General features: G+C 35.4%; 4 protein-coding genes across 5 annotated transcripts; 2 read left to right on the top strand and 2 right to left on the bottom strand.

The window, feature by feature from the left end:
- Positions 1 to 241: 241 nt before the first annotated feature.
- Positions 242 to 1,436, bottom strand: LOC110917721. Its single transcript, XM_022162181.1, has 4 exons — positions 1,311 to 1,436; positions 931 to 1,184; positions 620 to 784; positions 242 to 478 (listed from the first exon to the last, which is right to left on the bottom strand). The coding sequence occupies exons 2-4, from the start codon at positions 1,094 to 1,096 to the stop codon at positions 474 to 476; spliced, it is 336 nt and encodes a 111-aa protein (XP_022017873.1). The 5' UTR covers positions 1,097 to 1,184; positions 1,311 to 1,436; the 3' UTR covers positions 242 to 473.
- Positions 1,437 to 10,835: 9,399 nt separating this feature from the next.
- LOC110919153 (protein FAR1-RELATED SEQUENCE 5-like) lies at positions 10,836 to 14,348 on the bottom strand. The gene is made up of 8 exons (XM_022163433.1): positions 14,264 to 14,348; positions 14,067 to 14,144; positions 13,854 to 13,949; positions 13,599 to 13,700; positions 12,738 to 13,509; positions 12,369 to 12,630; positions 11,621 to 12,193; positions 10,836 to 11,528 (listed from the first exon to the last, which is right to left on the bottom strand). Exons 1-8 carry the CDS (start codon positions 14,346 to 14,348, stop codon positions 10,836 to 10,838), a joined length of 2,661 nt encoding a protein of 886 aa, XP_022019125.1.
- Positions 14,349 to 16,183: 1,835 nt separating this feature from the next.
- Positions 16,184 to 25,036, top strand: LOC110918308. Of its 2 annotated transcripts, none has more exons than XM_035980290.1 (4): positions 16,184 to 16,406; positions 17,237 to 17,743; positions 19,895 to 20,167; positions 24,366 to 25,036. In XM_035980290.1, exons 1-4 carry the CDS (start codon positions 16,262 to 16,264, stop codon positions 24,455 to 24,457), a joined length of 1,017 nt encoding a protein of 338 aa, XP_035836183.1. In that variant the 5' UTR covers positions 16,184 to 16,261; the 3' UTR covers positions 24,458 to 25,036. The 2 variants fall into 2 exon arrangements, with proteins under 2 accessions (XP_035836183.1, XP_035836182.1); XM_035980289.1 differs by having other exon boundaries at positions 23,866 to 24,459.
- On the top strand, positions 24,555 to 26,717 carry LOC110918309 (ankyrin repeat-containing protein ITN1). The gene is made up of 2 exons (XM_022162643.2): positions 24,555 to 25,454; positions 25,956 to 26,717. The coding sequence occupies exons 1-2, from the start codon at positions 25,032 to 25,034 to the stop codon at positions 26,586 to 26,588; spliced, it is 1,056 nt and encodes a 351-aa protein (XP_022018335.1). The 5' UTR covers positions 24,555 to 25,031; the 3' UTR covers positions 26,589 to 26,717.
- Positions 26,718 to 27,472: the final 755 nt, after the last annotated feature.

The following is a 27,472-nucleotide window of genomic DNA, read 5'->3' as shown; positions in this document are numbered from 1 at the left end:
TGTAACACAAAAAATGTAACAGACATTATTTATGTAACACAAAAAAATGTATATGGCATTATGGCCCCTGGCATTATTTATGTAACACAAAAAAATGTAACATGCATTTTTTCTTCGATTGTTACATTTCTAACACACGGTTACATAGTGTTACATAAAAATGCCTAGATCTTGGAGTTTCGTAACTAAGATGCAAAAAATTGTTATGAGAATTGTTACATAAAAAAATGTACATGTATATAAAAAATATAACTTCATTAACAAGAATCCAATACATAAGAACTTAAATTAAATTGTTTCCATTTGTTCAGATCTGAAAACAAATTTTACACAAAAAAAATGAAAACATCAGTAATAAAAAACAAAATATCCAGAATACAAGAACTAAATGCTTCAGATCTTAACCAGTTGTTCAACATCGACCTCGTAATCTGAAACATCGAACCGTCATATGAACCACACCATGCTTCACGTCACTCTACAAAAATCAACAAATTTAACTGTTAAAAACACTAGATCTAAGGCCGATTTAAGAAAGGAAAAAAACTAGGAAAAAAAACACCATCTCCAAAAATAAATCGAGACCTGAAAAATGGAAACGAGAATTCAAGTAACTAACCATGGACCACCACCGCCAAGTAGCTACTAAGTGGTTTTCCGGTAGGAGGAACCACCGTCACCTCCACCACTTGAACCAGATCTGAATCTGATGTTGTATGGAACTGTGTAAAAGTAAAATTCTGAACACCATCTTCATCATCATTTGTGCCATTTTGATTCAGAACTGATGATACGCATAAAAAATAAAAAACAAAGAAAATGACTCAAGAACAATCCAATGAAAAACTAAACAAGAAATCCTTAATTTACAAAAGTACTCGTATGCATTTAAAGCTGTACATTTAATAAAACAGAAAAAAAAACACTCACCTGGAAACTCTGAAGAAATAGGTTCAGGATCTTTAACAACCCTACTCTCAAACAATGCATCTTCATCTTCATTAAATGCAAAAACAGGTGAAAGATTATGTCGAACAATATTTAGGTTCAGGATCTTCAAGAACCCTACTCTCAAACAATGCATCTTCATCTTCATTAAATGCAAAAACAGGTGAAAGATTATGTGGAAGAATATTTAGGTTCAGGATCTTCAACAACCCTACTCTCAAACAATGCATCTTCATCTTCATTAAATGCAAAAACAGGTGAAAGATTATGTGGAACTATATTATGAGGATCTTCAACAACCCTACTCTCAAACAACACATCAAATTTATTTAAGCTTGAATACATGAAAATGAAGAACCAACCTCTGTAATCTGAGCCTCTTCTGAAATTGAGTCTTCATGCTCTTTGGTTGCCAATTTGAAGTCAACCTCTACCTGTGGCTTGACTTGATTCGGCCCTTTAATATTTTCTCAATTCCCATTCCTCCCAATCTGTAAACTGAAAAATAAACAAAACAACTTTAAAAAGTCAATAACACTAAAAGTAATAATATAGGATTCAAAAATATATCTGAACGTAATCTCAAACCAACCTATTCTAAAAGCAGATAACAAAACATTGTGAAACCAAGGGTGTTACTTTGATCTGTTCAATCATTTTACCAAGTGTTCAATTTCAATCTATGATTTAGATATGTAGAACAAAATACCAAAGGCCATCATCTGATGTTCTAAACAAATTAACAACTTGAGATCTGCTAACAAAAGGGGGCATCTTTCGTTGAGGCATTAAAACAAACACCTGGTGTGCATGTAAACTCGGTAGCTAAAATCTCTTCCAAAACAAAACTAGCAAACGTACAACAACACAACATACATCCCCAATTTACATCTGCGGAAAAAACCCTATGGACTGAACACAAAACACTTCATAAATCAACCGCAAAACAAAAATATGAACAAGAAAACCCTGGTCACAAATAGCAGAAATCTACAATTAATAACAATAAACAAGCACATTTCGGCAAACGTAAAAAAGTAAAAAAAGTGTGTAATTTCACTGGATCTTTGCCTGGTTCGAACAAAAACCTTCAGCCTCTATTTGAGATCTGATTCTTCATCACCAAAGTTTAGATCTGAACCTCAAACGAACCCTAAGTGCACCGGCAAAACCATCCCATATCGGCAAACGAGATAGATCTGGTAAACCCCCATATCGACCTCTTTAGATTTGTTCCGAATTTCTTTGATCTGAACAAAGTGGTTGTGAGTTTTTTTGTTAGAAGAGAGAGATGAATGAGGAGGGAGGTAGTTTTCATGGAGATGAATGAGTTCTGATCTATGGAGAGAGAAAAGTTGTCAGCATTCTTTAAAAAGGAAGACTAGTTACATCTTCTGGCCATGTGTAAATTGACGTAAATACCCCTCTCTTCATATTTATGCACATGTGACGTGGCTGAATCCTAGCCACACATGTAGGTTTCTTGGGTTTAGTTAACTGGAGTGAGTTTTCTCTAGGGGTGTGCACGGTTCGGTTCGGTTCGGTTATTAGCATTATCCGTAACCGTAACCGAAGTCATCGGTTAATCGGTTCGGTTAATTCGGTTAATTTGTCGGTTTTCGGTTCGGTTCGGTTAATTTTCGGTTAATAACCAATTCAAACAAGGGCTAGTTTTTTTGCTTAGAAATACATGTAATGAAGGTATAAGTACATGAAATAGATGTATAAATACATGAAATGAATATATAAATAAATGAAATGGAGGTATAAATGCATGAACAGATATTTAAATACATTAAATGGAGGTATAAATGCATGAACAGATGTTTAAATACATTAAATGGAGGTATAAATAAACGAAATGAAGGTATAAATAAATGAAATGAAGGCATAAATAAATGAAATAGATGTATTATTACATGAAATAAAAGTATAAAATATGAAATACATGAAATAGAGGTATAAAAGCTAGAAATATATAAAGAAAATAAATAATTCGGTTCGGTTCGGTTAATTTCGGTTAACCGATGGTAAAAAAAATATCCGTTAACCGACTTTCGGTTAATTCGGTTTCGGTTAATTTCGGTTCGGTTTTGTCGGTTTTCGGTTCGGTTTCGGTTAACGGTTCGGTTATTGCACACCCCTAGTTTTCTCCTTATAATTAGCCTATATATATATATATATTAAATTAGGGTAGGGATCAAGAGTGAACCATGTTTAAATTATGAACAAAAATGAACAGATCCTGACCGTTGGATGATGAGATCTTGATTATAGTATTTAAATGGTTTTTTAATTAATAAAAAACATATAATATACCACTTCATAACCGTATAGGGCATAAATGTAAAATGCCTTCTCTGAAATCACATTGATTCCCGCGAAACTTTGTAATGATTAAATGTAGAAATTTGAATCCCGTAATAATAGCCTACACAGTTATAGATCGTGTATAGCTTCATCCTATCAAAACCACCTTTCAACTCATAAACTCTTTCATTAAAGAACGAACAACCGTCTTCAACCTCTCTCCTTTATTGGCGATTTATGCAACTGGGAAAACTCAAGAAGCATCATCAAAGCAAGGTATGATTACATATATTGTAGTAATGGTTCAAAGATTTTGAATGTTCCGTCTTTATACACACTAATCTTCACACTCAAAACCTAGGGTTCAGTTCGATCTGCGTAATCAGTCGGCTCGAACTGTTTCTCTAGCGATTTTTTAATGTACAAGTGTTATTTGGTTATATGTTTAAGCCGATTACATATTTGTGTCGAGTGATTATGAGTTATCCTCCCTAGTGATCCGAAATACCTTTAATTTATAAGCTAGGGCTTAGTTTGCTTAGATTGGTGAGTAAATGTAACCGATTAGGTGTGCAGGTATTAAAACTTTAGCCTATACCATCCAGATATGTTGAATAGCAAGTGTATATACGTTATTGTTCTTCTTGCTAATCGGGGATTACGAAATCTGTTTAGTTTTTACCACATTGGGATGGTTTGTTGTCTTTTTCACAAACAAGTAGTTGTGTATTTTGTCACTTTACATAGTATACAGTAGAAATTGGTATGTATTTGGGTCAGAACAGTAGAGTCGTCTACTTCTGTTTCATAGTTTTGTGAGAAAATCAATTGAAACGAGGTTGGTTTTAATTGGTGTTAACGGTCTACTTATGTATTCTAGTTATACACATGTGTATGGGATAGTAGTACACATGTGTATACAAGTTGTTGAAACTCAAGGATTACATAGGAAATGTGGCTGGGGATTGGATACTGAATCTGGTATAACAATACACATGTGTAAGGGGTGGAAAATACACATGTGTATACAAGTTGTTGCAACTCAAGGATTACATAGAATATGTGGTTGGCATTGGATACTGAATCAGATATACCAATACACATGTGTACGGGGTGTAAATACCCATGTGTTTTGGTATTAACCTGTCTGATAGATACATATACGTAGGAAATGGGATAGAATCTGAATCCTGTTTTTTACCCCTTAGCATAGAATTAAATACTTATTCTGATAATAGTCTCTGTTTAATCGTCTTTGGTTCTAATTCTTGGTCATTTGATTGTTTTCCATGGTTTCTTATAGGTGATTTAAAAAGATCAATATGAGGACTAGTAAGTGCATATATCAGTAACCAATGAAATAAAAATATTTAAACGAGAAAGTCTTGCTTTAAAAGATGTTGATATAAACATGTAGGGCGGAAAAGCGAACGTATAGCTGGTAAATGGAAATCAAGATTTGTAAACAAAGCAGAAGACCCAATAATATGTTCTGATGATGAAGAAAGTAAAGTTATTGTACTTTTAATATGTTTTTTGTTTGGTTAGGTAGTAGTAAAAAGGTGAACGTTTGTACGACACAATCTTCAGCAACTAACTGGCTTTTGTTTTGATCAGCTGACAAGATGAAGAAAGGTGACATCCAGAAGATTGACCACGAAAAGGCAACACATGCGTTGTCGGATGATCCTTTTGAAACAAGTAGTAAAAAGAGACACAACACTAAAAGTTGTTTTGGTTTTTAATTTCTGGTTTACTGATATATATTGTTGAATAACTGTTATTTTTGTTTGACAGCGGAGAGGATAGAAGAAAAAAAGCAGTTTATATTAGAGAGAGCTGAGTACTTTCGGCGACTAAAAGAAAAATGGCGTAAAGATGAGTGTAAGAGTAGCTAACATGCTTTGAGTGTGTAAGATGTAAGAGTTACACTTAATTATGTTTTTTTTTGGTCACATGTAGCAGGCCATAAGAATAAAGAGTGGGAACGTGCCAACGCATCAGTTGATGTAGAGTTCAACAAGAGTTATGACGATGGTAATTCAACAACAAAGAATCAGAAATGTGAGACGAGCAACGAAGGTAAGTCAGTTAGAATAGGGTTGTGTATAAATGATACATGTTTTAGATAGCTAGAGTTTTTAAAACCTGTTGTTTGGAATGTGTACTTACAATGTTTGGTGAATTACATGAACAGTTGGTAAGCCTAGAGAACAACCGGAAGATAGACCTGTACAGAACACGAAGTTACCAAATGAAGAGGACAATCATCCGTTGATACGGACAGGAAGTCGAGCAAAAAGAGTGAAAAAAAATAAGGTTGAGGCAATTCGGGTACCGTTCATGGAGAAATCAGAAGGTAGGCATTCAAAAGATAGTTGATTAGTAAACTACAAATTGATTTTAATTTCATGAATTTTTAATTAGGTGACAATAACGAAGAGACTCAAAACAAAGGTAAAAACACGTGTGTATAATGAGTTTTAAGTTTTTAGTTGTGACTATCAGAAAAGGAACGGTGTAATATAATCTGTAGTTTGAATCCAATGGGTATTTTTTGGTTTATCTTAGGGAAATGTGCTGGTGATGGTGGTACAACGAATAAAAGGTCAGAAGCTTCTGATGCAGGGGAAAAGAGAGGTATGTACACGTTTTCGTTGAGATAATTGAATATGTAAGGTATGTGTACTAGTTTAGCAAACCCTTACGTTTTGTTATTTTTTTAATAACAGTGGAAGCTGAATCGCGTTCAGCTCTGCACAAAAAATCTGGTCGGTTAGGAAAACGAAAGAGGAGTAACAAGGATGACAGAAAAGGAGGTAATTCAGTGTTGTCAAAAAAATTACATTTAATAATCTGTTGTTTTGTGTAATCTGTTAACATAAAATTTGATTCATGTACATTGAACAGATGACAAGGGTGATAAAGGAAACCGGGTGTTGGATGATTTGTTTAAGTATAAAACCCGGTATTCCAAGAAAGAAGATAAGCGCAAAAAATTGAAATCTGTAAAGCGTCGAAGGGGGAAAAAATATCATCCGCTGCCCGGGATTAGGACGCGAACGTCACCAAAGCAGTTGTGCGAAGCTATTAAGAAGATGACAACGACGCAACGGAATATTGTTCGACGGATGGGGTTTGGTAAGATTCTGAAGCTGAAGGTGGATTTAATTAAATCTGCTTTAGGGCATTTTGTAGTCGATCGTCTAGATACCAAAAAGATGGTTATCAGGTTAGGCGAACAAACGATCAACGTTGACAAGGATTCGGTACAGAAACTGTTGGGGTTACCATGTGGGGGAATTAGGGTAAACATTGACAACAAGGAAGCTTCTAAGCATCCGTTGATATCCCGGTGGAGAGGAAGGTTTAGTAGGAGTATCATTAGCTGCACAGACCTGGTAGGCAAAATTTCGGATTACGAAGACGAGGACGAAGAGATGTTCCAGATGGATTTTGTGATGTTGTTCATATCAACGATGGTGGGCTGCACGATGAATGGCATAGCAATGTACACATTGTTGTACATGTTTGACATGGATCATAGCTTTAAAGAGCATGATTGGTGCCAGTTTATAATCGACGCAGTGAAAGTGTGTAAAAACCATTGGAGGAGGTGTGATAAAAACTCATGGTTCCGAGGACCCCTTACATTTTTAGTGGTATGTGTTACTAAGACCTTCTCTTTCTGAATTTGATGTAAAGAGGACATTTAATCAATAACGATGCTTAAGGGTGAAGGTGCAATGCAAACAAGGCATGCGCTTCAACAATACATATGTGTATTTTTTCGGTAATACATATGTGTATACGGTATACCCATATACGTGTCCCGAGCAACAGTTATTATCATTGTACACACTTTCTTCTTTATTGTTATTGCGAACCCACTAGTTACTAGCATAGCTAAGATGAACTACTTTGTTGTTGTTTTTGTAGTTGCTATACCTGGACCGAACCCGGTCCATTGGTTTTGATGATGAAATAACGGAGCCACCAATATCTTACTGGAACACTGAAAGGATAAGTCAGAGACAACAAATGGAGATAAAGAATGGAGGATTAGGGACTGTTTCTGTGAAGGAGCTGTTTGACGGTGATAATGAATATGATACGGAAAGTGAGGAAGAGGTAGTGGATATAACGCGTAATGATGAAGGGATGACAACTGAGGATGATGTTAGATATGAGATGAAGGTAAGTGTTACATATTGGTGATTCTATGTTGTTTTCCCATCAACATAGAATGGTCCTGATTAATTAGTATATGTCATTGATTCTTTCGAATGTCAGGCATACGTATCTAGTATCAATGCAATGTGTGATGAAGCAGAAGCTGTGAAAGGCAAGTTAGACCGAGCAATATCAAAGTTTGCACGCTGTTATCCGGATACTACGGAGGTTTTAGAAGCTGCGGAACGATACAAAGCATTATTCAACAAGAGTTTTGCTGCGGAGGCCAAATCAACTGTGGAGAAATCTGCTGTTTGTACTGACAAAAAGGGAAATAACGATACAGGTATGATTTATGTAATGTCGTAATCCAATAACACTAACTGATTACGTATAAATTGTTTGGGGTTAGTGCTGTGTAGACATCACTGTTTTTTTAAAATGTATGTTTGTAGATGTAAGCCTAAAAATAAACCAAAAGTGCAACACACCTGGAGATGACAACTCAGGCATCTTCTCAACCCCGCATGTTGCATCAGCGTGGACCCAAACTGCGGTTCAGCTAACTGAAATTATTGAAGATATTGCAACTGGAAAGCTAGATGATGAAGGCGTGCCGGTGAATGATATCCGGACTGATAACAAAAGACCTTCACCGAACCGCGGGACTGCACAAGATTTCCCGTCCCCAGAAATGCGGGATATAAAGAAAACTCGACCACAAACAAATGAAGTCAGCAAAGGGAAACGAAAGAGAATACCTAAAACAGCTCCATTCGGGAGATCGCCTTGGCTGGAGAGAGCAGTCAATATCTCCAAGGCTATCACAAGGGAAGAAAACATAGTTTGGGAATACGTCCTTGAGGGTGCAATTGATACACAGTGAGTTTCTAATATTATTTTACAATACATATGTGAATATCTTTTGGTTAACTAGTTTTTATATCCAACACGAAGGGTGGCAAAGCCAAGGGAAGATAGGAAAAAGGACGAAGATAAAGAGGATGAAAGGTATGTATTTAATACGTCATCTATTATAAGGCATCAGTTTTGACTTAGAGAATTAGATATTAACCCGTTGGATACTACATAATTATGTTCACGTTGTTTCCTTTCTTTATGGGTCACGCAGACCTTTGGCTGAATTGATAAAGGAAAAAAGAAGTAAAGCTAAATCTGACCGGGATAGACAGGAAGAAAATGAGGTCCGAAGAACACATGCGTAAGTGCTTAACTCAAATGTACAAAGGTTGGTGCACTTAACGTATACGAATATGTGTATTCTAATTTTTTGTTTGGAACACGGATGTGTACAGGAATGATATATTCTGCACTGCCTATGGAACACATCTGATGCACTTTCATATATTGGATCTACTACCGCATGTTTGGCTGAGCACTGGCATCATTAACTGTTGGGCATCTATGCTTAATCATGACGAAGTCAAAAGACGAGAGTTTACAATGCCAAGGCTGCTTTGTCATACCACCCTTTTTGTAAGAATATTTTATAACACTACTCATAGCATAGAATAGCGTTCTCTACATAATTAGAATATCGGATACATTAGTTTAATATTATTTTTTCCTGTTTGGTTCTAACACTAGACTGAGGAAATGCTGACCAAATCAAGTTATGATGACAACAAACGCTTAGATATGTTTACTAGTGCCTTGAGGGTTGTGTTGGAGGAAAAGGAGGAGTTAATGGACCTGAAAGAATACGGGAACCTTATTTTCCCAATTCTTGACCGTGGACATTATTATTTAGTTTGCTTTGACCTGAAAAATCTGGCAATTACAGTTATAGACAATATGGATCCTTCTGAAAGTCCAGTGAAAACATTTGACGGTAACGATTTCTTCTTAAAGTCAACTCCGATGAAAGTGGTAAGTGACTGTCGGTAGTTAATACACAAGTGTACTGCAGTTTGACTTAACCATGTTGTGTTGTGTGCAGAAAGATGTGGTCGTCAAATACCTGAAACGTGTTCGTCATCCACGTTGTCATGATATTGCAGCTCGTCAGCCTGTTCGTTTGGAGATAAGTTGGGCGACGACAGGAAACTATGAAGACTGCGGAATATACGCAATGCGACACATGGAAACCTGGATGGGGATCACTGAGGATCGCTGGCACGTTGGGTTCCCAACCGAAATGGCGAAAGCAAAGAAGAAGATCGCACAACTTAGGAAGAAGTATGCAGTGAAGCTAATAACTTCGGAGGCGAACATACATCGCGAACGTATTCTAAAAGAAGCCTACCAATATGCCGGCATTAACAGGGATAAATAGATAAAAAGTCTGCTACTGGAATTTGTTTTTTGTAGTTTAAATTTGCTCATGTTGAAACAATATGTTTAATTTTGCGGGTGGTAATCAAGTTATGTCAAAATTTCATCTATGGGATAATGTTTAACGTAATTGTAACAGCCACCTTTCTATATTAGTGGACTGTATTATTATCCTAGTGTTACTTATACCGTGCTATGATACATCGGTGGACAAGATACATGTATTACAGGGAAATATGCTTTTGAACTGTTGCAACCTTAGAAGACTTTCACTTGCTTCATTGCAATTTCGAGAGCCTTACTTCCACCAATAAAATTCGGATACGAGCTGTTTGTATAGTCCATCTCCATATCAACGATTGACTTTCTAAGAAACGGCAAAACCGTTTTAGCTCATGTACCATACATCGATGACTCATCTTGATTACCTCGTGATAACCAATAAACAAACGAGCAATTTTGCTTCTAATCAGAACCTCAAAAGGAACGTCTGGCACAAATAACGCGGATGTAGGACCAGTTGCATTATGTATAGCGGTTCGAAGGTCATCATCAGTCAAGTCCTCACATGGATCAACCTCCTCCAAAATGCTTTACGAATACTGACTGGAAAATGTAGTGTATTCCTGCTCCTCCGAGTATCTCAGACCGACAAAGCCCAAAGACTCTGAAAGAAGTATCTAGTCACGCTCATTTATAGGCCGACAAGGCAATGTAGTCGCCACAGATCAGCATAAACAAGCTAGGGACCAGCCAACTGGTGAGGTTGGAAACACAAGCTACGGGGATGTCATCCTTTTTCGGTGGGTCGGATAGTCGAACGTCAACCAAATCTAGTTATGCAAACAAGCCGGTAACTGAACGGGGTCATACCATAGATCGTATGGATTATTGATCTTCAATTATTTTGCAAAAAGATTATTGCCCCTTACGCGTTTTTCACAGAAATTGCATAAAAAACACAATAGTAACTGCATAAAAAAGTAAAAAAAAAAAAACACCCAGACTTGGTACATCAGCAGACAAACTGCTTAAACATATAATCTAATACAATAAGCAGCCGAAATGTTTAGAAAAAAAAAGGCGAATGTTGATACGGTTTAATGAAACTATTCGTCACTACCAGAATCCTCATAGCCAGATTCTTCGGTTTCTTCATCTTCGTATATCTCATCTTCTTTGTCGGTTGACGAGTCATCCTCAACCGGCTTCCCCTCCTTTTTTAGCGGGCAGTTCCTCTTATCATGGCCCCTTACGAGTTTTCCGCAGAAATTGCATTTCCTTCTCTTTTTTTTACTGCTCTTGATTGCTTTCTCACCGGGACCAACTGTTCGTTTATGCTTTCCACATCCTTTGTTGCGTATTTTCCGCGGGGCCGTGCAAGAAAGTTCAGCTGGTTGTTTATGCGCAATTACATCCTCAATCACAACATCCTTTTTATTGATTGAATGATCGTACGGTATCTCGCTAAAAATCTTATCCTTAATAGCTTGAATCTGGTCACTTAACTCTTGTAATTTCTCAATATTGCCACGCACCCTGTCTCTACACATGTTCACGTTATCACAAATCCCGCGCCACAACACACCACTCCTACTTTGGTCGTCACATAACCTATTCTCCAGTAAGTGTACACTAGCTGGGATAGCATCTCTACACCATCTGGGATGTATGTATTTGGCTGGAATCTGAAAAATGTTGTGATGCCTGAATACGCAAAACACGTGTCGACAAAGATACCCAACCCGGGTAAAACCCATGCATACACATGAAACTGTAAGATCACTTTTGTTGAAAGTTACCTACAGTATTAACAAAAGACAATTAAAATTTGTTCAATAAAATCAAAGTTGTGAAGATTGTAAGAACTGTAGACACTAAAAGTGTAACTAACCTTAAACTCATTCACAATTTCTTTGGTGTGATCTTGATGAGCAACAAGATACGTATTAACTCCATCAACCATTCCTCTTTCGGCAACATAACACAAACTGTTAGACTTGTCAATCTCCTTTTGAACTTCCCAAAATAACGTTCGTGTATATACTTCATTGGCATGACGTTCTATCGGAAACGATGTTTTGTAGCGCTCGGGATTGGTTGTATCTGTCTCATAAGACAGTTTACGTTGTTTGTTACGTATCTTGTCCACCGATGTATCATAGCAAAGCATGAACTGCACCAACGTATTATGGGGACTAGAATTTGCTTTAAACATATGATTAGCACTTTCGCATCGAGAAGTGGTCTTCATAAGGCAACACATAGGTATATCACGAAAATAACATGGAATCCACTGTTCCCTTATAGCGTACATTTCATTCATCCAAGCATGATCTTCCAAACCATACTCGGTCATGAGTAAATTCCATCTCTTTTCAAACCTGTGGGGTTCTATGTAAACATTCCACACTAGTTTGTGGATCCGTTGCTTTAACTCAGCATTCGTTTCATCACTGCCCTTTATCTACACATAGGATATATGATAATTCATTGCATTAGGATCGTAATAAATACACCCGTCAAACAACATACATAACTGTACATGTGGGTATATCAGAAAAGTCAGCTATTTTTTAAACATATACATGACACATACATAACCTATACCCATACACGTATTTAAAATCCATTTTCCATACCTTAGCTGGAATTTTCTGGGTGATGTGCCACATACATAGTCTGTGTACAGACTTATCAAAAACATTGTTCACGGCTTGCTTCATGGCGCAATCTTGATCGGTTAATATGATAAGAGGTTGTTTTCCATCGTGGGCTTCTAAAAACTTTTGTAAAAGCCATGAGTATGACTCGATGGTTTCGTTGTGAATCAATCCGGCCCCGAATATTGTACACTTCTTATGATGATCAACCCCGGTAAAGGGGACAAATATCATATCGTACCTAAAAAAAAGATTCATAAATATAGTGTTTACATTAAAGACGTAGAAAAAAGCCAGATACTAAATGCAAAAAAAATATTTTAAAATCATTACATGTTTGTGTGATACGTTGCATCAAATGCCACTACATCGCCAAAAGCGTGATAATTTGTTTTTGAAACTCCATCACACCAAAACAGCAACTGAAGTTCCTTTTCAACAATATGTGTTTTAAACGTGTAATTTTGCTTGTTTTCCACACGTTCATTGAATTTGTCAACGACCATTTGTGCATCTCTGTCGCCAATGAATTCCCGGATATCTCTTCCAAAGTTCTTAAACTCGGTAGTCGTTCCACGAACATTTTGGTGACCTCCCTTTAAAACAACGTATATATTGTGTGCTTTCGTCGGACCAATGTTAGCATTGCGACAATCAGCGATAAACTGTTTAGCCGCAAAGTCTAGCTTCCTTTTCTTGCGTGATAAATCTAAGTTCTCAGGAGCTGTTAGACCATGGTTGTGTTGTTCAATGAATTTGTAAACCACATAATCCGTAGATCTTTTTACTCGCCTAATTTTAACACATGCCTTACAATCTGTAGCTTTTATACTACGGCATCGTTTCGGAGAACTAGTATTACCCGCTTCCTGGTCCTTGGGCTTATTAGCTCTAGAACACAGAATGTACCGGAGTTTGAATACTCCTTTAGCTTTATCTCTCTTTGACGTACCCAAACGGGTCGAAAAACCAGCCCTCTCTGCATAACGCTCATACATACCAACTGCTTCATCGATAGTTCGGAATCTGGCTCCTTCATACGGTTTTAAATCAGGAGGAACATTTGGTGTCCAATACTTTGTGCCATTAGGACTTTGATATACATTGCTAGCAATAGACTCTAAAATTTCAAACAACGAATAAACGTCAGCAAAAACAAGTAGCATACACCACAGATTTCTTATGAATTGTTCTGTCCTAGAATAATACCTTGTTGCTCAATGGATGCTACCAACACATGATCTGGTACTGCTCGTTGGTTGCTCAGATGAGTTACCAAATCAGCTGGTCCGTCGGGCTGCTCGTTTGCATCTGTAGTAACAGTACCCTCAGTCAAGAGTTTAAATTCATAAGTATTGTTAAAAAAAAATACACAACAAAAAAATATGAATACTAGAAATACGCATCTTCAATTCAGCGACACACATATACTAACTTGTATAAACAAATGTTTAAAACTTATACCTTGATGATTATCTGGTTCTGGTTCAGCGCTCTGAGGTATTAACAACTTGTCAGCAACGTTGGGCTGATCGATCGTCTCTGACATACGGGTACCCTCTATCGAAAATAATAAAACTTAAATGTTAGTTAAACGAATCAATATACTATACAGTCATGTATTAACATTACGACATTTGCTACAGAATTATATAAACAGTTGTTTCAATATTATACCTTCATGACGATCTGCTGCTTGATCATTACTCCGAGGAACTAACAAATTGGCTTGGGCATCAATATGATCGTTCGTATCTGTGGAAAACTATAAATCTTAGGGTTTATAGACACTAAACCAAACAAATACACAGCTATGTAATCTATTATCCGACACTTGAATGAAACTTGAATACACGTATTTCTTAATAACATACCATGATGTTGTTCTCCCGGTCGTTGAGCGGTCTCATGAATTAGCAAATTTGCAGAAATAATATTCTGATCGGTAGAATGTGTCATGATTGCTGAATTGCCTGTTGATATTTTGAAGAACGAATACGAATTGAATGATGGTGATGAAGAACGAACAGGAATATGATCGATACAATTTTGAAATTGGCGCAGATTATGATCGATACAATTTTGAAATTGGCCATCAAGTTGAATCGTGGGTGGTTTTATCTATAACTGCCATGAATAATTTAAAAAAAGAAAATTATATATAAAATTAAAGATGTTAAAAGACGATCCTATCCTTATATTAGATTTAGAAGATCTAGGGCCAAGATTTGTTCGTTTTGTTCACTATTTATAAAGGGTTCACAAAAGAACCTAAACCTATTAAATTAAAACTAAAATACATCTATTATAGATTGCAACTGATGATCGTATAAGTATACGTCATTTGCTAACGCGTTGCTAGTTTGTTATATTAATAAAATAAAATTCTGCCGTCCGAAAGCACTCTGAAGCTACCTATGTGCTTCCAAGAATTTTGTTTCAGTTTTACCTTATTACAATATGGTATTATTATAAGCAAGAAATGATAGATATAAAACGGTTATAAACTCAAAAAAAGAAATATTGATACCGTAGGCATGTGATGTAATCAATCGGACGTCATTTACCAAAAATATAATTTTTATTATTATTATTAGAGTTAACTTTCGTTTTGCTTCCTGTGGTTTGGTCATTTTAACGATTTTCCTCCAATAGTTTAAAAATAGTCATTTTCCTCCCTACTCTTTCGAGTTTGTCGCCAGTTTGCTCCCTGACTCTAACTCAGTTAAAAGTATGGGTATATCGGTAGTTTACTCCCTGACTCTAAGTCAATTAAAACGTTTAGTTAAAAGTCGCGGTAGTCGTGGTCAGCAGGTGGTAGTTGCAGGTGGTAGTTGCAGGTGGTGGTGGTGGCCGGTAGAAAGAGTGGTTGGAAAGACTGGGGATCAGAAAATAATTACTTATATATATGTAAATAAACAAGTTATAGGTTTATTTATGTGAAAAGACTTACATGTCCTTGCTTTTATCTATAAAATTACCAAAATACCCTTCTAGTTAATGGATTTTTTGGATGGAGTTAGAGGCGATGAGCAAAATGACGGTAACTTAGAAAAATCAGGGAGGAAAATAGCTATTTTTAAACTATTGGGGCAAAACTGTTAAAATGACCAAATCACAGGGAGCAAAATGGAAGTTAACTCTTATTATTGTTATTATTATTTTGTTATTATATTATTATTATTATTATTATTATTATTATTATTATTATTATTATTATTATTATTATCACTATTATTACCAAAAAAAATGACGCTTTTTTAAAAAAAATGTGTGACCGTTAACGCTACTTAATGACTTTTTACTCATTACTTTCCATGTATTCTCCTCATTTGGCGTTATACCAGAAACGTCTCTCCCTTTGATGCCCCTATTACGCCCACAGGAACTGTGTTAAGGACATTATATATCTCTTCACGCTCTTATAATACCCATTATGTATGGACTTAATAAAACTAATGGTCGTTCAAAAATATTGGATGGTTGTTACAACTAGTACACATAGTCTGGATTATAAATTATAATTATATAGTTCCCTCTTGTAATATTATATTAAAAGAATCTTTTACTTTAATTTATAAATGAAAAAAATACAAATTACATATATGAACTGAGTTGTAATATAATATAAAAAGAATTTAACATTTAACACTTATTTAAAATGTCAAATGTCTTGTACTAGTTATTAATAATAAGGAAAATACCAATTAATTTTCTGTAAGTTTAGTCGTTGACAATTGTAGAAACTCTATATAAATGACAGAATGCATCTTCAAATAATCACACCGCCTCCAATAACATACATTAAAATCAATTGATATAAAACAAAGGTACTACTATCAATTTTTAAGGTTAATTGTGTAAGTGTGCAGATGACGAACCAAACAGGTGAGCAGTTACCCACAATAGATGAACGCAAACCCTTAAGCCAGCAGCAACAGCAACATATTAACATTCAGGGTGCTCATTCAGGGACATCACCACCAGAGAAGCCAGCTTGTCCAGATCTCATTAACGGTAAGTAATTTACGCTTTGTTCTCGAGTTAACTTAACGTGGGAAAAGAAAAGAAAGTAAAAGTGAGAAAGGAAAGGCCGAGAAAGGAAAAAAAAAAAGATTTCTTTCCCCCCATTTCCTTCCAAATCGGAAGGATAAAAAAACTAAAGAATTTAGTCTAGTTTTCCTTTCATTTCCTTTCTTTTCCTTCCTTAAATGAAACTCGGGAACACGACATGTTTTATTTTCCTTTCTTTTCCTTCCTTAAATAAAACTCTGGAACACAAAATATTTTTACTTTCTTTTTTGTTTTGTTTTCCTTTCCTTCCATTAATAAACTCTGGAACACGGTTTAGGGTTCCTGGTTAACAACTTAAAACTTATTTTCGCCCATTTCATTATTAAATAGTATATTTTATTAATTATTAGTTTAGTATGAGCTCACGGGTTCATTAGGTTGTTAGGACTCTGTTATTCTATATACTGTAACGGATCCTTCAATAACATTTATATCATTGGTGACGTGACACCGATTTTTTATCATGTGTTGGTGTGCATTTCATTATTTTGCAGTTTTACGTGTTGTAAAAGGTTAGGGAATTGTTATTTTGAAACAACAGAATGAAAACCCCATGTATTAATCCAGCTATATATATGTAGGAATGCAACTAGAATGATTATATACAAGTACACAAGAAACTAATCCAATCATACATTTTCATTGTGGTAAAGATAATTACAATGATCTTTTAACAAATGTATTCTATCTAATAGTTTCTTGTATCATGTGTATAACTGAAAGAAATAGCCGGCAACATGTGTACTAAATATTTGTTTGGAAATACTTTAAAGGACCTAGAGACGATTTTCTCAAGATCGGTGTCCCTCTGTACGAGGCATCAATAAAATGTGACTGGAAGGCGGCCAAAGCCATTTTTGATAAGTACAAAGAGATGAACTTGGAAAGGTACAGCATCACCGAAAATGGTGAAACGGCGCTTCATGTTGCTGCGTCAGCAAAAAATCCAAAAGACGTTGAAAAGTTTGTGAAAAATCTGGTGGGTATGATGCAAGACGAAGACTTGGAACTACAAAACGACAATCACAACACGGCTCTCTATTTAGCAGCTGTAGCTGGAAATATTGAAGCCGTTAAAATTATGGTGGAAAGGAACAGGGCCTTGTTGTCAATTGCCGGTGCTAATGGAACAATGATGCCCTTATACGCAGCGGTCTTGTTTCGAAATGAGGATGTGGTAAAATATATGTACAATAATTCCAACAACTTGGGTGATAAAGGTTGGACACCTCTGAATCGTGGTTGGTTGCTTGAGAAATGCGTCGAGATGGATATGTTTGGTAAGCATAGTAGGTAGAACTTGTTTTGCATTATACATATATGTGTGTGTGGGTGGATGGATGGATGGAGATATCTATACAAAACACTAAATGTTATGAATAACACACAAAACAAAAATGTACACTTTTTAATTAAAAAATAAATAAATAACAATTTATATAAAGGTAATGTTTATCCGTCTCTCCTCCTGAAATTTGTAAAGAAAAATAAAATATGAACAAATTTATTATATATATAAGCTAGCTACAAGTGAAAGTGGGGGTACGGTGGGCAATTGTTCATAGAGTTGTTAGTACTCTTTTTCACATGTGAAAGTCATGCGTATGTATATTATGTTACTTACACGTGAACCTACACATTGACTGGTAACACTTAAAACTTAAAAACATACGAGAAAGATTAGTTTGATTGTTTATGCAAATAAACATACATATTTATATATAAGAATTACAAATATTAGATAAGGTTCACTAGACAACAACATATTATTACAAGAATCAAATAACAAACCAAAATGTTTGATTTTTGTAACAATTGTTCATATTTTTTAAAATCTCCACTTTTTACCGACAAATATGAATGGTTATTGGTTACGTACATAAAAAAGGCCCATCAAACTAACTTTTCATATACTAATAATATAAGCTAGGGGAAGGTTCAAATGAAAACCACTAGTTAACGTGAAAACTAGAAAATTAACTAAAAAAGCCAAAAAAACTACCATTTTTTTTGTATACCAATTTTCGCCACTTTTAGTATATAAAAAAATTTCAAAAAAAATAATAAAAATTTTGTAGTGCACATGTGTACTACACATGTGTAATACAACTTTTTTTTTAATTTTTTACATAAAAAAACCTGTGATTTTTTATAAAAAAAAAAAAATTTGGTGTGTTTTTTAGGCTTTTTTTTTAGTTAGTTTTCGAGTTTTTGCGATAAAAGTGGTTTTCATTTGAACCATCCTCATACTAAACATACAAATTGAAGGAAAACTCAAAAAGACAAGGTGACATTTTTGTAATTATCAATAACTATCAAAGTTACTCTACAAATATATCTAAAAAATCTACAAAAAACCTAACCCCCCACCCCCCCCCCCCACCCCCAAAAAAAACCTAACCCCCCCCCCCAAAAAAAAAAAAAAAAAACCTAAAAAAAACCTAACTCCCCCCCCCACCCAAGCTAAAAGGCTAAAAACTAAACCCCCAAAAAAACCTTAAAAAAATGAAAAAAAAACACAAATTATTTTATTTTTTTTGACATTTTTTATTAAAAAATTGCTACTTTTAGTAGCAGCAAAAAAAAATTTTTTTTTTTTTGCTAACAAAATGTAGCGATTTTTTAATAAAAAATGTTAAAAAAATTGTGTTTTTAGATATTTTTTGTTGAGTTCACATTTGTTTAGTAACTTTGATAGTTGATGGTAATTACAAAATTGCCACCTTGTCTTTTTGAGTTTTTCCTTCAATTTGTATGTTTAGTATGTTAAAATTATTTGTATTTGATCTTTTGCCTATAGATATATTCATGATCAAAAATGTTACTCCATTTTATTATATACAAGATCTCGGCTCATAATAACTATTGATCTATATAGATCTCTCTATATATATATAGAGAGAGAGAGAACTATTAAAATAGAAACCAAATCGAGTTGTGAGAATTTCCAGGAACTCGAACTTACAATTTATTTTTATTTTTTTAAATTCACCAAAAATCATTTTAAAAAAAATTAGCTTTTTAGTAAAAAAATTAAGTCACTTTGTACGATAGCGCAGTAGCCACTTTTATCTACCACTACGCTACAGTGATTAACACCACTGTAAATCAGACTTGCATGTCGAAAAAAAACCCGGCTCGTAAATTTTTTTCGGTTTTTTTTCTTCACATGGGGCTTTGTTATGTGTTGCTACCTTTGTGTAAAATTTGGTTGAAAAACTCACACAGAAATGGAGTTCCCACAAGTTCTCTCAACTCAATGGTGTTTTTTTATTTGAAAGTCTCCCTATATATATACACACACAGACACACCCCCTGCTATAAACCTGATATCAGATACACTGTTTAATTAATAAGTATTTGTGCATAACTTATATTCCCAAAGAAAATTAATTCATCTCCTCACAAAGTACTTTAAAAATCTTTCTTAGATGTCGCTCTAAGGATTGTGAACACTTATCCAGCACTTCGTACTGGAAGTGTACTTGGACTTTTGGCTCGCAAGCCTGAAGCATTTCCTGAAACAAAATTTAAAATCATACCGGCAACAATCAATTGGTGCAAACATCTCTACTCCAAGATTCTTATATCACATGACCAATCATCTCAAAATAAGGACGATGGTAGCAGAACTGGACCTATAGAAGCGTCTGAACCATTTCCGGAAACGAAACCTAACTTCATCAAAAGAACCATCAAGTCAGGTAAACATCTTTACACAATTACACGTCACTGATTATTACTCATTAAACACCTCAAAATATCATTTTGTTTTTTTAGAACTTATTAATATATTTTAAATTTAATTTATACACAATTGCATATGTTTGTGTGTCTAGAATGTCTTTAGTAAAATACCTTCGGTTTGTTTGGATATATTAACCTTCCGTAACATTTTATTTTATTATATGTTTAGTTACATACTTACATGAATAGAAAGTCATCAAGTCAGTGTTTTACACGTTAATAATGCATTTTTGTTCTTTCTATATATTAATGTATAAATACTGGTTACATATCATTTTTCATTTTATATATGAATCTGGGTATATGTTCTAGGGGAATGGTTATTGCAAAAGAGATTCAATTGACAATTGGTATGAAGGGTTATTAATATTATTCACTCGTAAATTTATTTTCTTTACAATTTTTAAACGGCTATAACTTTTTCATTCGATTATATATTTTTTTTTAAATTACACTGTATTAACGAGCATTTCATTTTGTTGAACTTGATTAGTCTATTCAGTGGCGAAGTATTATGGGTGCACGGGGGTGCACCCGTCCACCCCAATATTTCGGTTAGAAGTGTATAAGTTCCGATTTTTCGTCCGAAAATTTTAAAATTATATAGGATCGCCCCCTCGATTATTTTTCCTAAATTGTATATTCTAAATATTTATAAACTTTGTATATAAATGATGGTTAGTTTATTAAATATGCACTTTGTTTTGTTTGGAAATATTATTATTTGACCCGATTTGAATCGAATAACCAACCCGACCTGACCCAAAACATAACGATAGGACAAAAAAATATTTGGGTCCCATCACTTTACGCCCCCTCGAAAATTTTGGTCAAGCTCCGCCACTGAGTCTATTGCTATAGTTTTCATAAAAAAAATTTACAGGATACCTGATTACACATTTAATATGATTTGTTATAACTGATGTTATTACGGTTATGTTTATTACGTGATTACACATTCAATAATGAGAACTTAATTATTTATGTTTTATTACGTGAGTAAATCTGTAATATACGACATTATGTGGTTATTATAGGTTGATTAGTTCATGTTTTGTATACATTTATACCTAATACATGATACATGATTAGACCTAAAATATTAGTAGGGATGGCAATGGGTCGGGTTTGGGACGGGTTTAGGTAATCCCAAACCCGTTCCAAAACCCATCGGGTATACTAACGGGTTTCAGTAGACCCGTTAATCTAAAAAAACCCGTTGGATATACCGACCCAAAACCCAATGGGTGTCTATCGGATAACTACTAATCAGTTACATTTACTATTAAAAATATATCAAATAACTACAATGTACATGAAATAAAATAAAATACCTATATGTATAAAAATGGATATATCATATATATAAATATTAAAAAATATAAAAGGAATTATATCGGGTATACAATCGGGTAAAAGGTACACTTTATCGGGTAATTGGGTCGAGTAAACAGTTATATCACCAAATCCCAAACCCGTCCCAAACCCGTGAAAAAATAAAAACGAGTCCCAAACCCGATTATCGGACCGCAAACCCGTCCCAAGTATGTCGGGTTTCGGGTTTACTCATCGGGTTTGGGTCCGATTGTCATCCCTAAATATTAGGCATTCAGTTTTGTTTTTTATTACAATTATAGTTAGTACGTAATTACGTAATCACTTAGTGGGTTTTCACAATATTCTAATTAAATCACATAATGGGTATTCAAAATCGCATAATCACGTAATAGTACATAGTCAACTATTGTTACGTAATTACAATTCATACCCCATCATGTAACATTATGGTGGTGTTTGTTTTTTGGGCAAAAGCTCTTCTGAGCACTTACGTCTGCGTCTCGCAGACGCGCGCAGGCCTTTGGGTCCTGCAGCTTGTTTATTTTCTCGCAGACCTTTCATTAAAAAAGGTTTGCGAGACTTCTTCTTGATGTAGACATCAGCCCATGTCTTCTAACCTCTTCAAACCTCTTCTCTCCTCTCCTCTTCAACCTCCACCGGTTAGATCTACATCAACAAGGCCTTAAAAACAATATCAAACAAACAAAATCTGAGATCTATTTAGGGTTAGAAGCATACGAACAAACGGCAAGAAGACAAGAAACATCAAGAGGCCAGAATTTCCACGAAGAAGGTCGTTGATGGGAGCATAAAGAACGGTGAGAAATGAAACGGCGGTGGTGAGGACCATCTGAGCGGCGAGAATGTCGTAAACCTTGCGGATGAAGCCCCAACGAAGGACGTTTTCGCCATGGCTAAGTCCGGGGTAGAGAGTTCCCTGCTCGATGTCACCATCGTGGTCTTCTTTGGTGTTGATTCTGGTGAATTCGAACATTTTTGCGAACCGGTTTGTTATTGAAGTCTCCGTTGGTTTGATAAGGTGGGTGGAGGGAGAGAAATACGATGAGGCAGGAACCCTAATCGGTGGCTTCTAGACGATGGCGGTGATGGGTTTTTATGGCGGTGGTGCTTGGCTTCGCGGCATGAGATAGGGGGCGGTGGTGCTTGACGGTGGTTGTTGGTTGTGGTGGTGGCAGGTGGACGGTGGTAGATGAGATGGTGGCGGGTGGTTGTGGTGGTGGTGGTAGATGAAGGGTATGTTTGGCATGCAGCTTTTAGGAGCTTCTAGCTTTAAGCTTTTAAGAAAAAGCTCATATTCAATAAAAAGCCTTGTTTGGTTGGAGGAGCTTGAAGCTTTTAGGTTAGAAGCTTGAAGCTTTTGGTTGAACGCTCCTACTAGTAGCGTTTAGAAGGAGCTACAAGCTTTTAGGAAAAAAATGACTTTTTTAACCTTTAAAGATAATAAACTTTTTAATGAAAAAACTTTATAATTTTTTAGTTATGTCCATTTTGGTCATTTTATACATTTTATTAAAAGCTCCAGTTACTCTGCCAAACACCAAATATATATCTAAAAAGCTACAGCTACTAACTAACAGCTACAGCTATCAGCTAACAGCTTCCAGCCACCAGCTACTAGCTTCCAGCTACCAGCCAACAGCTACTTTTGCCAAACATACCCGAAGGCAGAGAGAGAGAGGAGTGGTCTGTGTTTGTGTGATAAATGAGAAGAGAAGAGGTTTTTGTAGAATTAAACAAACACTCTTCTCCTTCCAGACCGCAGACCTTCCACCTCTTCTCCTTCAGATGCCTGCAGATGTGGTCCGCAGACTGCAGACCTTTTACCTCTTCAAAAACAAACAGCACCTATAATTGTTTCAAGAATAAAATGTGTATAACGTAATTACGTATGGGTATATAATCACGTAACGTTAGAGCTTGTAAAATAATTTTTTAATTAAGAAAACTAGCAATACCTACTTAAATTGAAGAAAATCAGGAGCTCGTTAATACGGTGTAATTTATTTTAAAAAATTATTATCATATGAAAAAGTTATAGTCATTTGAAAATTGTGAGGGAATTGAGGTTATGATTTACCAACATTTGATCTTTCTATTTTGTTATTTCTCCACTTGTTTCCTTTGTTTTATGTCATGTGAATTCTACATTAAGGGACCATCTAATCTCAGTCATTTGATTGCTTGATCATAGGCCCAAAACTTCTCTTGCGCTTCACGCGCTAAGAAATTCTTGTGCTTGATCCCTTCCCTATGTTCTACTTCTAGTTTGTATTTATTAAATTTTTGTTGTTTTTAGTTTCCTTGTGCATTGGTTTAAAGGGGGGTTACCTTGAAAAGGAAGATTACGCATTGGAATTACTAAGAATCATTTGGGGAGATATAGCAAAAAAATCTAAGAAAGATATTGATGATGCACTAAGAGGACCTCCAGATACGAACCAAGCCAACAAACCACAGACGAAGCTACAGTCACTTATTTCTGAACGTATCGTGAACATGCATATTGATATCCACAACATAATTAAGCAAATGCCTGCTACCGAAAAAGATCATCAAGTTCTACAACTACAAAAACGTGTTTCTGAACATATTGCTAAGATGCATGTTGAAACAAATGGTATAATTGTTAAGAATAATAAAGTTAATTCATATACTATTACATCAGTTGTTATAATGTCAGTCTTGGGCCATGTAGTTGTTTGCCTAATTATTTTGGGCTTTATAAGAGTTGATTGTTATAAGCTGTATGTTGGGCTTATATCGTTGTAACTGATTATGTGCCAAGAATGTAAACAGGTCAAGTTGAGGGGGCTGTATGTTATATTCAAGGGACTGAGATCATCTTGATGAAGAAGTTTGGACTTGGTTGTAACTTTTCAGGGACTTAAGTGTAATATCACTAGGTCTTGATATAAAAGCTGTACTTCTGGAGAGTTCATCAATTTTTTCCCAAAACTTCACTTTTACAACTCTCTCTCTCTTTGTTACGTATGAGAGATTAAAGAACTGTTAAAGTTCTTGTTCTTGTTGATTTATTCAGTATTGTTGAAGGTCCTGTGGATCGCATACCGTCAGCCTCTCTCGTTCTTATTGGAGTTCATTCAGTGTGCTGGAGATTTAATCAAGATCTATTGAAGATTTTTGTTCATCTTTGCTTCGCCTGTATTGCTGATCATGTGAATCTTCATATATCAGGTTGTGTTGTTTCGTTTATAGTTGTATTGTGTTGGTTAATCAACTGATTGTTATCAGTTGATTACATACTTTGTTAACCAGTCTAGTATGGCCTGGTTATAGTTGATCCTGTGTTGGATCTTGTTGTTTGTTATTTCTTTGTATGATCAACAGATATATTATCTGTTGATCCCGTATCTTGTACTTGATTGATATAGATCTTACTTATGTAAGATCTAGGGTTTGGGGGGAGTTTTTGGTTTGGGTTAAGTAATAAAGTTTTCCGTCATGTTTTTGTCGCTTCTTTTGTGTTTTATGTTATTCTTTGAGTTTGTATTGGATGTTCATACCATTTTTACAATAATCACAACACCTGCAAAAAAGCAAACACACTCTTCTCGAATATTATTTCTTGCTGCGGAAACTGGTAATACTAAATTTGTAGTTGAGCTCATCCGTCGATATCCTGATCTTATATGGAAAGTAAATGATGACAAGCTAAGTATATTTCACATTGCCGTCAAACATCGCCATGAAGGTATCTACAACCTATTATATGAGATAGGCTCAATGAAAGATTTGATTACTCCTCTTAAAGATGAAAAGCAAAACAATATGTTGCATTTCGTTGGGAAACAAGCAAAGCGAAAGCGACTCGAAGATGTTTCAGGAGTTGCTTTACAAATGCAACGAGAACTATTATGGTTTAAGGTACATATATTTTTTTCCCTTTTATCTTTTTATTTCTTATAATGATAGTTAATGACTATCAGCTCAATTAAGAGAGTCAATTGGGTTAGGAATTGCTATAGATGTGTCTTGATTTTTTTTAATAAAGGTAGTTTTTAAAAATAAAATAATTTGTAAAAGTAGGAAGAAACAAATGTATCCATTGACCTCGTCTCGAATGGCAGAACAAAGGGGTGAGGAGGATTTGTTGATCATCGCTCACTACGATAGACACAAGATATAAAAGAGGAGTGAATGCTTTCTTTTTTGCCATTTTTTCATCTACTTGACAATTTAAAACAAATTTATTAGATTTTTATATAAGTTTGAGTTTTCTTTTAAGGAAAACATGAATTGGACCACATAGTTGTAATCAGTTGAGAAGAGAACCTTATGATTACCTCGACTAAAAGTTCCAGTTCCGCACTGCCCGCCACTCTAACAACGATTGTAATGTCTTTGATTTTGTATGTTGCATTGAAGGAAGTAGAGGGTATGATTCCTTCTTCTTATAAGGAACGGAAGAACGAAGATGGTTTAACACCAGAGGAGTTATTTACAAAGGAACACAAACAATTGGTGACGGAAGGCGAGAAGTGGATGAAAGACACTGCTAGTCAATGTATGGTTGTTGCCGCGCTTATTGCAACCATAGTTTTTGCTGCAGCTTTTACAGTTCCCGGTGGATACAACCAAGACAATGGCGTCCCAATCTTCCGTTCAAAAGCAACCTTTATGGTGTTCGTTGTGGCAGATGCCATTTCCCTATTTGCGTCATCTGCTTCAATTCTGATGTTCCTTTCTATCCTCACATCTCGTTATGCTCAACGTGATTTTTTGGAATCATTACCAAAAAAACTCATGTTAGGTCTTGCAACTCTTTTCCTCTCTATAGTAACCATGACAGTCGCTTTTAGTGTCAGCTTTTTTGTACTTTATCATAAGGGTCAGATATGGATGCCAATCCTTATTGGTGCCATTGCCGTGATGCCGGTCTTGCTATATGTGGTGCTGCAATTTGGCCTCTTTTTTGATGTAATTCGATCCACTTACATTTCTAGATACCTATTTAAGCCCAAAAAACAGGTTCTTTACTATAAAAACCCCAAGTTCTAACCATTATCGGTTTTCAATTGTAGTGTGCTTTTCATGATGTAATTTTTATATTTCATATAGAGGATCATGTATTTTTCTAAACATGGATTTGTATTGTTAGCATAGTTGTTGTTTTTTTCTTTTTGTCTACTTCTATGCTCCCAAACTGTTTGGCAGATGGGCATCACTCTACAACATAATTTATTTATTAACTCGAGCAATATTTGAGTACTATGTAAGATAGTTGCCACAAATGATGGCATGCAAAATGAAACATCACGTGTGAGTCATTAACCATTTCTGATGGTACCAAGACGTATTTTAGAAAAGTTAGATTTAAGATTGTAGAAACATTTACAAGAAGAATAACAAACAAAATCAAGAAGCTGCATCCATTATGATAACCATATATGGATGATAAATTATTGGAAATAGCACTTTATAATGGCTTAGTTCCTATACCTTTAACTTCGGGTAAGAGGAGTGCTCCCCACTCCCCTCAACTCCTCTCACCGGAGCCAATGAAATTCGTTTATGTCAACTCCCCTCCCCAACTCCCCTCAAGCACTTAATCACAAAGGTGGTTTCACCCAAACCATTTTTTCAAAAAAAAAAAAAGGAAAAATGCATGATTGTTTAGAACCCCTCTCTCCTCTTCCCTCATCTCCCCTACAAGCGGTGACTACTCCCCGCACATGTAACACCCCGCGCGGCAAAGAGTGGCTGCGGCGGTGTTCACCGCCCTCTTTGCCGCATGCAGCCCGTTCACCCTTAATGATTATTTAAAACAATTATAATGCTTTTTAGACCATGTGCAGTGGGAGGAGGAAGTCCTTTGGGCATTTTGCGCCATGTGGCGGTCCAGTCAGCATGTGGGTATTGTGAGCATTATATTAAACGGGGTG

Source organism: Helianthus annuus, chromosome 11, assembly GCF_002127325.2.
Source record: "Helianthus annuus cultivar XRQ/B chromosome 11, HanXRQr2.0-SUNRISE, whole genome shotgun sequence".
Lineage (NCBI taxonomy): Eukaryota > Viridiplantae > Streptophyta > Magnoliopsida > Asterales > Asteraceae > Helianthus > Helianthus annuus.
The sequence above is the reverse complement of the archived record's forward strand: the minus strand, read 5'-3'. Positions and strand labels throughout refer to the sequence as shown.